The 11,679-nt window shown below is 38.2% G+C and overlaps 1 protein-coding gene across 13 annotated transcripts in view; it reads left to right on the top strand.

Annotated features, from left to right (window-relative positions):
• Window positions 1-11,679, top strand: part of MIOS (meiosis regulator for oocyte development) — a 36,861-nt gene continuing 25,182 nt past the window's right edge. For 2 of the 13 annotated variants that reach the window (XM_028844812.2, XM_077994686.1), the window contains exons 1-4: window positions 1-92; window positions 1,053-1,150; window positions 5,461-6,794; window positions 7,116-7,214. In XM_028844812.2, the coding sequence (XP_028700645.1) occupies window positions 5,501-6,794; window positions 7,116-7,214 (1,393 nt within the window). In that variant the 5' untranslated portion in view covers window positions 1-92; window positions 1,053-1,150; window positions 5,461-5,500. 13 annotated transcript variants of the gene reach the window in all.

Raw genomic sequence — 11,679 nt, 5'->3', positions numbered from 1 at the left:
GGCCGCCATCTTGCCCGCGTCCGGGCGCCTGCGGCAGGAGGGGCGGTGTCCCGGCCGGAAGCGGCTGTGCGGCGGCCGCGCTGCCACCTCAGGTCAGTGAGTTCGACCCGGCCCGCGTCTCGGGTCTCGGGAGCGCAGCGGCCGCAGCTAGGGGCCCGAGATAGCCTAGTTGAAAGGCTCGGGCGTCTGGGCGGGGAGCGCGTTCCGCGCTGTGGGGTAATCGCGCCGGGCGGCCAGCCGGTCGGGCCTCCGCGGGAGCCACCGGGGGCTGCGGGCGGCCGCGGGACCTGCGGGGACCTCCTCGGGGCGCAGAGGCCACGCTACAGCCTTCACCGCGGCAGGCTTGTGGGGAGCGGCGTCCCCGCCTTTCCCGGGAGGCTCAGCCAGGTGCTTGAAGCGGGAGAGTCGGATTCAGACTCCTGCTTTACCTGGAATAGCAACGTGCCCTGTTGCCATTGTACCCTCTTAAATACTGTACTTCTTAAACGGCCTATCTCCCGGTGAGCTCTGTTCTCTTCACATACGAGTAGTGAAAATTCCTTAAGAGGATGAATGAAACCTCACACATGTGGACTTTGCTGAATTGGTTAGCAAATGACTGCTTTTGCAGGCCTTTTGTATATTTTAAGGGAAATTTGGGTATGTGCAGTGCATCTCCTGGAAGATGCTGATGGTGGAAATTTCTTGAAACCGCTCTCGTAATTTGCCATGGTAAGAAAAGTAAAAGACAGCATCAAAAAGCATGTGATTGGATACTTTGTACACTTAGTAGTATTGTAATGTGTTGGACTTCACTGTCCAGTAGCCACATGGTATTGAGATGTGCTGTAAGTGTAAAATACACATCGGATTTCCCAGAGTTGGTGCCAGAAAAAATGTCAAAATCCTCACTAATAATTTTTGCATTGATTACATATTGAAAGGATAATGCCGTTGATATGTTGGTTAAATAAAATATGTTTTTAAATTTAATTCCACCTATTTTTACTTTTTAGATGTGACTACTGGAAATTTTTAAATCATATGGCTCACACTGTATTTCTTTTGGACAGTGCTGTTACAGATATTCTGATGAATAAACACAGAATGAGCATGGCTTTCCTTTGCTGATAAGTCACTGATGGGAAGTGAGACTTGTTAAACTTGAAAGGTGAGGATATAAATACAAGCTATACTTATTGCAAACCGCACCCCTTCTGCACCTAATTTTTTAATGTCTCCAACATTTGGAAAAAACATTAACTTTCAGGGCTGATTACGGGAATGGTAGTGATACTAACATCTATGTGATGTGAAGAGTTCATTTCAGTTGATGTCACAACTTTGTGAGATGGAAATGGGATAGATTTTATCTCGGTTTATGGTTTTGGAGTATTACAAGATTTGTTAGGATTTGAACTGGGGAGTGGCTGTAGGATTTCTGACTCTATATTGTTTTCTTTACACCAGATTCTTGGTGATGTATGTTCATGATCAAGGAACTGTTTATCCTGTGTATTAGATGGTGAAAAAAGTACACTTCTTAAAAGGGTGGACATAGATGCACCTCTCTATACAGGGTTACTCTTATAATGTGCAACCTGTGCAGTAGCGCATAGTCCAGCATTTATAATGGCTAGCACTTATTTTAATGGCTAGTCTGCTATCACTGTCTTGACTTTTTAAATAAGGGGCCCTGCATTTTTATTTTGCACCACGCCTTGCGTATTGTGTAGCTGATCCTTTCTCTTTGCAGTAATCTAGGATGGAAGTTGAGAGACCCTGGACAAGCACCCAAACATCTGGTCTTCACTTTACTGTTACGTAAAGTGAGAAGAATTAGTCTTTTTCTCTCAAGTTTTGATTCTGTATGAATTACTGTCATCAGATTTAGTGGATGGCAGTATAAATATTTTAGGTGCATGACAATGGAAGAAATGCTGATATTCTCCGTTGAGAGTCATGTGAATCAAAGTTCTAAAATTTACGCTACAACTCGTATTTTGTGTTTTGTAAGATGGATTTTTCTATGTGGCATCAAAATTGCTTACCATAGACCATTGGTATAAAGAGTAGGGTTGTGGAATGAAGGCCTGAAGAGTGTGTTTATTTAAACATTGATTTTTCAATGAGATGGGAAAATGGGGCAGATCTCATGATGTCAATTAAGAGGTTTCCTTTGTGGTGGTATGAGTGTGAAACCTTACTTGGCAGTATCTGTTCCTTTTCTTTGCTGTCATAGCTGCTGCCTATCACATGAGGTGCCCCTTTTCCTCCTCATTCTTAAATTTTTTAACCTCTTTAAGGTTGGGCTTAATTTTATCACTATAGTGCAGGTTTTTTTTTAGACCAGAGACTTCATCTGCTCATGTTTGCTGCTGTGTTCCCAGCTTTATGACAGCGCCTAGAACATAGAAGGTGCCCAATCTTACAGAATAAATGAAGTATGATAGCAGACACTTAAATATTGGCTGGAGCCAGCCTCTCCTATGAAGGGTAGAAGTGGAAGCATGAGGAAATAGGTAAAACTTGGAGATACCAGTTGTGAGAAGTGTCAGAGGGATCATTCAACACATGCATTTATTTAACAAATGTTTATTAAACTTCCTACTGAGTGTCTAGCACTGTACTGGGGACTAGAGGTACAGTGGAACACAAAAAAATACTTCACCTGCTCTCATGGAGTGTATAATCCAGTAGAAGAGACAGAAATGGATGATTAAAGGGAAAGAATACTGTTTAATGACAGTGTATGTCTGAGTAACCTGACCTCGACTAGGGAGGGGATGGAGGGTGGTTGATGTCAAGGTTGAGCAGGTATTAACTTGACCCAGAAGGCAGAGAACTATGCTTTAACCAGAGGAAACATCATTTGCAAAGGTATGGTGATGGGGGAGGAGGGTATACTCTAGGAATTGAAAAGGACAGTGTAAAAGGACAGCAAGAATGTTGTGCCACAAGGCCGATGCAGTAGGCAGAGACCAAAAGCATTTAGGGTTTTGTAGGTTAGGTTGAAGATTTGGAATGCTATAATAAGAGCAGCTGGAGACCATTAGAGGGTTTTAAGCAAGGAAGGATAGCCTGGTCAAAGTTGTGTTGTAGAAAGATTTTTACTCTGATATTCTATAAAGCAATATTTCCGAAGGGCCCAGGGGAAAGATGAATAAAAGAAAAACTGCCAGCACCGCACACCAGATATGTTGTATACCTTAATTTACTGAAATCAGTTTTCAGAGGCTTGAGACTATCCTCAGTGTGGTAGCACTTGGAAGCCTGAATGAGGAGACAAGATGATAAATAATTGGGTAAATGACTGGCAAACGGCAAACCCAAAGTGACAAGTAAATGAAGACATTGAGGGTGCTAGTAAGAATATAATTGAAATGATTGATCTTGGGCTTGAGAAATGCTAAAGAAGGAAATAAAATCAGTATAAGAATTCCTTAATCAGCAGTCCCCAACCTTTTTGGCACCAGGGACCGGTTTCATGGAAGACAGTTTTCTCACAGACGAGGGATGGGGTGGTTTCAGGATGATTCAAGCGCATTACATTTATTGTGCACTTTATTTACATTGCACTATATAATGAAATAATTATACAACTCACCATAATGTAGAATCAGTGGGAGCCCTGAGCTTGTTTTCCTGCAACTAGATGGTCCCATATGGGTGTGATAGGAGACAGTGACAGATCATCAGACATTAGATTCTCACAAGGAATGCACAACCTAGATCCCTGTCATGTGCAGTTCACAGTAGGGTTTGCACTGCTGTGAGAAACTGATACTGCTATTGATCTGACAGGAGGTGGAGCTCAGGCGGCAGTGTGTGAGATGAGTGGCTCTAAGTAACAGATGAAGCTTTGCTCCCTTGCCTGCTGCTCACCTCCTGCTATATGGCCTGGTTCCTAACAGGCCAGGAACCAGAACTGGTCTGCGGCCCTGGGAATTGGGGACTTGTGGTCTAAATAATATGAGTCTATTTTAGACTGGTAATTCCTAACTGAAACTTTTGCAAGACTGATAATTCCTAACTGAAACTGAAAATTATGTTTGAGTTGAACTATTTAGTATATCTTTATTAGGAGTCTCTGCCAGGCTGTATATATGGCACTAAGGATAGAGAGGTAAGTGAACCATAGCTTTACCCTATGTGAACTGACAACATAGTTGTACAGATACCAATTGCAATGAAGATTTTAAGTATGTTTATTCATTTTGAATCTAAACTATTACCTTTTGCCAACCTCAGAAACAGGCATTTAAATTTTTTTAGACAACCTTAATTATTGAAACACCATTTTAAACTATAGCTATATTTAGTTTGTGTGCTTCTACTGCTAGAATATTTATTTTTTTGCAAAAATTCTACTTTAACACTTATTCAAAGTTTGTAGAACCGAAAACTGAAAGAGCCTCTAATGATCACTTAATTCACTTTCTCAAGAGTGTGGTATGTGCGTACCACTGGTCATAAACAGGATGCTTTGTAGATAAAACACAATCAAGCATTTTTAATAGTTATATATTTCAGTGTAGGTTAAAAAATATATTTAACATAGCATACCATGATTCATGGACCTTATGAAGAGATTAAAATCAATTTTCAGATTTTAAAAATGAGTCAGTTTAAAGAAAAATATTAATGGCACAGGTGTTACATGACTGGAGTTCGGGAAATACTAATCTAAACCAACTCCTGCATTGTGTAGATGAGAAAACAAAGGGGTTCCCCACACACAATGACTTTTCTGAGGCATATAACTAATATATGGCAGAGCCAGGACTGGAACTCAGGTTTGTTCAGTACATTCCAGTGTTTATTCTGCCATACAAGGCTGATGCTTATTACTGAAAGTTGAAGAAACCTCTGTCTTAGTATGGCATTGTACTTTAAATCTCCATTGTTTGTTATGATAGCCACAGATGGTTATTTATATTAAAATTTGTTAAAATTAAGGTTTAAAATTTGAACTAGTCACGTTTCTAGTGCCCAGTAGCTACATGTGGCTAGTGGCTACCATATTGGACAGCATGAACATGGAACATTTCTGTCATTGCAGAAGATTTTATTGGGCAGTACTGCTTTAAACTATTGCTTGGGAATGTGATTCATAATGCTTTTAAGTTTTCCCCCCTTCAAAGGGATAATACTTATTAATTTGCTTACCACACTGAAGTCGTTATAACCCTGAAGTTAAGCTGAAGGTACTAGTAACAGTGCAATTAAGATAATTGATCTTGGGAAATATAGCCAGGATGGGATTCTCAGATTCCTACCAGCTCATTTTATTGGAAGTGGTTGTTATTTCTCCTTTTTTTCCAATAAATATTTTCTTGAATTCCTAGCAGATAGAAATACAAATATATTGAAAAAGAGGGTTCTTGAATAGAGAATTGTCTGACTTTCTGAATAGTTTATTCAACGTGAGAATTATATTTTGTTGATATTTTAAAACTTTTTGTTTTTAAACATTTTCAGTGAATGGACCTGAGTGGACCCTTTGAGCACATCAGTAAACATGAGCGGTACCAAACCTGATATTTTGTGGGCACCACACCAGGTTGATAGATTTGTTGTGTGTGACTCAGAACTAAGTCTTTATCATGTGGAATCTACTGTGAATTCAGAACTCAAAGCTGGATCTTTACGTTTATCTGAAGACTCTGCAGCTACATTACTGTCAATAAATTCAGATACACCCTATATGAAATGTGTTGCCTGGTATCTCAATTATGATCCTGAATGTCTGCTGGCAGTTGGACAAGCAAATGGTCGAGTTGTACTTACAAGTCTTGGTCAAGATCATAACTCAAAGTTCAAAGATTTGATAGGAAAAGAGTTTGTTCCAAAACATGCACGACAATGTAATACCCTTGCCTGGAATCCACTGGATAGTAACTGGCTAGCTGCTGGTTTAGATAAGCACAGAGCTGACTTTTCAGTGCTAATATGGGATATCTGCAGCAAATATACTCCTGATATAGTTCCTATGGAAAAAGTGAAACTTTCAGCAGGTGAAACTGAAACAACATTATTAGTAACAAAACCACTTTATGAGTTAGGACAGAATGACGCTTGTCTCTCTCTTTGTTGGCTTCCACGAGACCAGAAACTTCTCCTTGCTGGTATGCATCGTAACCTAGCTATATTTGATCTTCGGAATACAAGCCAAAAGATGTTTGTAAATACAAAAGCTGTTCAGGGTGTGACGGTAGACCCATATTTCCACGATCGTGTTGCTTCCTTCTATGAAGGTCAGGTTGCAATATGGGATCTTAGAAAATTTGAGAAGCCAGTTTTGACACTGACTGAGCAACCAAAACCCTTAACAAAAGTAGCATGGTGTCCCACTAGGACTGGTCTACTTGCCACTTTAACAAGGGATAGTAATATTATTAGATTGTATGATATGCAGCATACACCCACTCCCATTGGGGATGAAACTGAACCCACAATAATTGAAAGAAGTGTGCAGCCTTGTGACAATTACATTGCTTCCTTTGCATGGCATCCAACAAGTCAAAATCGAATGATAGTTGTAACTCCCAACCGAACAATGTCTGACTTCACTGTTTTTGAAAGGATATCTCTTGCCTGGAGCCCAATTACATCTTTAATGTGGGCTTGTGGTCGTCATTTATATGAATGTACGGAAGAAGAAAATGATAATTCTTTAGAAAAAGATATAGCAACGAAGATGCGCCTTCGGGCTTTATCGAGATATGGACTTGATACAGAGCAGGTGTGGAGGAACCACATTTTAGCTGGAAATGAAGATCCACAGCTCAAGTCACTCTGGTATACTCTGCACTATATCCTTTGCATTGTGAATTTTGTGAGATGAATCAAGTAGAAATGTTCTTGAAGTTTGCTGAAAAGTCAGTCTATAAATATGCTGAATGTTTTATATACAAATTCAAGTTACATAATGTTAACATTATAAAGTAAAATTGTTCTAAACTTTTGAACTCGAAATACTGCTTTGTAGATTGTGTAGGAGGAAGAACGGTGTATCTCTGCAATAGAGTCGAACCATTTACACTAATACTTATAAATTGGCTCCAAATCAAAAGTAAATTTAGCTTTGAAATATTTTGTTATGCATCACTAGTATTTCCTATGCATTTAAATACTTATGAAGCAATACACAGAAGATATGGATCAGAAATCTCCAGGCAACAAGGGATCGTTGGTTTATGCAGGAATTAAATCAATTGTAAAGTCATCGTTGGGTAAGAAAATTCTATTTCATTTTCTCCAATATGTTTATAACTTTTGTACTTTTATTTTGGCCTCTCTATCATTTGGCAGAAATTAGGTATTTCAGGATCATGTACATAAATATTTTGTTGTTTTCTGATTAGATATTTCAGTGTATTGTTGAGTTAAATGCATACTTGTATTTGTATCCAAAACCCTTTTTGCAGGGAGTCTTAATTCTCTGAAGTGATGTTGACTTTCTTAGATCTATTCACATGTTTATTCAATGTTATTTTTTTGAAAACCCACTTTGAGAGGTTTTACGCTAAACAATTTATAGGTTACTGATTGTTAGTTCAGGTTTTATCACAACATTTTGCTTCTTAAAAGCTAAATTAAAAGATCACTAATTGAAGGAGATCCCTTTTCATTTGGCTCCCCAGATACTTTCATTGAGCCATCTAACAGCAAGGAGTATGATATGAAATATGGCCTAACTTGAAGGAATTATACCTGAAATAGTCCTTGGTGAATTAGTGAATGAATTAATTAATGTGTGAGTTAATGTAGGATTGAAATTGGTATGTTAAACTATTAAGGAATAACGTAAAAGTGGCAAAAACCAAACTTTCTTTTTTTTTCTGTCTGCTTTAAACAGTTGTTCCTATTCTTTTACTGGAATTGAATAATGGATTATATTAGAATTGCAGGTTGAGTATACCTTTTCCAAAATGGCTTGGGGACCAGAAGTGTTTCAGATATTTTCAGATTTCGAAATATTTGCATTGTATACTTAGAGATTGACCATCCCTATTCTGAAATCCAAAATGCTCCGATGAGCATTTCCTTTGAATATCATCTCAGCACTCAGAAAGTTTCAGATTTTGAAGGCTTTTGGATTTCAGTTTTCAGATTTGGGACGCTCAACCTGTATCTCTGTGACCTAGGATTCGTTCTCTAGCTTTTGCTAAGTCAAATCTGGGCCCAAGTCAAGCTGTTAGAAAATTAGTTAACATTATTTAGTCAAAGAGCAGTAATAGAAGTAGTAAATCCAATTTTATTTTTTACAGAACTTGTATCAATACCATACAAACAAAATACAAAATAATAAAATGTTTTAGAGTAGGTTAAGTGTTTTAATTAAACTGTTACATTGTAGTGCTTTTTTTTAAGGTCTTTCAAATTACTTTGGTTCACTTTACTGAAAGATGCAGTAAACTACTTACTGATCAGATTGATTTTATTGTTTTTGTATTAGCCCTCCACCCAGAAAAGTAACCTTTATTATAAATAGTAAAATGAATAAGTTTGGTTAGAAGCTGCTGTTTTTATTAACGTAGGTAAACGGGCACACATACTGTTTTACCCCCGCAAATGAACCTGGTACCATAGTTCATGATTTTAGAGCCATTGCCTATTGCTACAAAGAATTAAACACCACGTTTATAGATTTTATAGTGTGTTAGTTTTACAGTAGATTAGGCCACACTGCACTCAATTATTTAGAGGTTGGTTATTGTGTTTTTTGTATTTTGATATATTTTAAGGAAAAGCCAACCTCTGAAGAAAAGCCAAAGGGGAAAATGTAATATGTTTACATTTCTGGTGCACTAGAGACAAACTGAGTATCCCACCCCTGTGTCAAAATAGTCTTTATCCAGTCTAAAGAAAGACTACTGTTGGAAAGATTTCCTCATTCATCATTCTCTCATTGCTAGGTTTTCAGCTTTTTGTTTTCTTTGGTATAGATATTTTTGTTTTTACTACCCAAAGGTGAAAAGTAAAGAAATAGTGTCAAATATGCCACTCTTAGATTTCAGTCTTCTATTTGACCATACCTTTTCCTCTAATTGTCTCTCTAATAATTTCAACACATAGTAAGTCAACACATTGAGCCATCTTGTCCACAGTAACCTAATATACAAGTTTATTAGAGCACACAGCTAAATTTTGATTTTGGTAACAAATAGTATATATATAAGTGCTTGCTATGAATTAGTTGCTTTCCCCATGTTACTTTAATTTTTACAACTACAATATGAAGTAAGCTCATTCATTCAGCAAGTATTTATTACATGCTTACTGTATGCCAGAAGTTATCCTAGGAACTAGAGACATAACTGTCAAGAAGATACATAAATCTCTTCCCTCATGGAGAATGAGCATCCCTGCTCTTGGGGAATTTACATTCTAGTTTAGAATACAGACAAGTAAACTGGCAGTTCTAACACAGGGAAGAACAGTTAATTACAGGAAGGACTCCTAATCTGATTGTAGGGATTAGAGGTTTCTCAGAGGAGGTACAGTCAAAGACAAGGTCCAGACAGGGAGCAGCATGTGCAGTGGACCCAGAGGGTAGAAAGCATAGCACATTATTATGGCTGGAACAGAGCATGAGAGAGGAAGTGAGGAAAGAATAGAGGCTAGAAAGGTAAGCAATGGGCTAACTCAAGAAGGACTTTGAAATCATGTTAAGAATTTAGGGAGATTCATCTTGTAAGACAGGGAAACAGATGGATTTATGACAGATTTGTGTTTTTAAAGGATCAAGATTGATAGGGATATCAGATAGAAGCCTGCTGCAAGGAGGCAAGACGTGATGGTATCCTTACGAAGGTTAGTAGCAGAGGTGCTAGAGAAATGTGGATACATTAGAGAATAGGACAAAATTTCATGATTAATTAGATAAAGGGGTGGAGAAGATGGAAAAGTCAAAGATAGCGCACATATATTTAGTTTGGGAAACTAGTTAATTTTAAGTATGTTAATTAGGAACACACAGGAAGAGTATTGTTTTATTTTGGAGCAAGTTGAAATCAAGATGCTTAGGTAGAGATATCCATTGGGCAATAGGATATGAGATCAAAGCACAGGGGAGGAATATAATATATGTTAGAAATAAATTATATTTGGTAGAGTAGATGGAATTGTTTGGAGTAAGAAAGAGGTGGCTTAAGGAGACTGAGGAGGATCATTGAGAGTTGTAGGAGAAAGATCTATGTGGCAAAAACCACAATCACTTTTGCACCAACTTAATATATATTCATGTGGACGAGGGAAGAGAGGTCAGTTGTCCAGTGCTCCATGCTTCAGATCCAGCCAAATAAGAACTAAAAAGGACTCACTGAATTTAGGACTAGGAGAAGGTCTTTCATGGGCGGTGTGGATAGCAGATTGCAGTTAGATTAGAAATTCAGAGTGGGTTGAGGAAATGAAGTCATCAATTATAAATACTTTTTTTCAAGGAATTTGACTATATAAAGGAGGACAAAAAGATATTCAGTAGGAGGAGACAAATCTGGAGCCGGGAGCTTTGTGTTGCTTTCTTTTTGTTTTCAACATGGGATTAATTTAAGCATGTTTAAATGCTAATTGGAGGAAGCCCATAGAAAGAGGTTAAAGATGCAGAGAGAAGAGAATGAAGCAAAGTTCCTAGAAATGGGAGGGAATGGGATCCAGAGCACAGTTTCTTTAGATACAAGGGTGCACACCTCCACATTTGCCAGAGGAAAGGGGAAAAGGATGCCGTATGCAAGATGTTTAAGGTTCAATAACTAGAGGCTGAGGGATTTCCCATTTTATGGCTCCTGCTGAGAAGGAGCAGGGAGGTTGTAGGAAGAGGATATGGAGAAGAGGAGAGAGAGCTGTCTTGAGAAACATGGGAGGATTACTGGGTAACATTGTTTTACCAGAAGGTAGAATAAAGGACAGTAGGGTGAGATAATTAAATATATTGGCAAGAGAGTGATTCACTTGACCCTTAGGATCTTATTTGGATAGAGATGAAAATGAATACAGGGTAAGACTGATAAGTAAAAATAATGGTGGTGAAGATACTGTGAGGTTGTGAAGAATATAAGGAAGTGAGATTTTTGGAAGGCTACATGGTTGTGGTCAGAAAGTAGGTCTTTTGGAGGAGGACAGTTTTGAGTGTGGCTGTGAAAGGAGTAGCTTAAGTCTTAGAGGTGTAGACCACTGGAGATAAGGAAGCAGAGGAACTGATAGGCTAGTTTATTGAATGGGCTAAGTGTTGAAATCAACCAGGACAAGAAGAATGCATGCTCTGAGGGAATCTCTTCTACAGACCTGTATAGCAAGTTCACAGTGTTATTAGTAGGTATAATTCCTTCCTTTTAAGATGGCAGAAAGTTGTATAAAAAATATTGGCCTGCTTTTCATCCATCATGAAAATAATATTTTTTATGCTTAAAGAGTAAACTCTACAGTTCCAGCTACTCAGGAGGCTGAGATATGAGGATCGCTTGAGCTCAGGAGTTTGAAACCAGTCTGGGCTACATAGAGACCCTGTCTATCTTTTTTTGTAAAAAACAAACAAAAAAAAAAAGAAAAAAAGAAAATCTAATCTAGAGAACTGAGAATTTGTCTATGCAAAATGACTACAGGGGCAAAATAGCTAGGATTTCTTATAAACTGGATAATTGTATTGCTTGGTTATTACATAGATATTAAAATGAAACAGTAGCTATAAAGAGCATA

This window comes from Macaca mulatta, chromosome 3 (genome assembly GCF_049350105.2).
Source record: "Macaca mulatta isolate MMU2019108-1 chromosome 3, T2T-MMU8v2.0, whole genome shotgun sequence".
Lineage (NCBI taxonomy): Eukaryota > Metazoa > Chordata > Mammalia > Primates > Cercopithecidae > Macaca > Macaca mulatta.
This window is presented reverse-complemented; position numbering and strand designations above follow the sequence as displayed.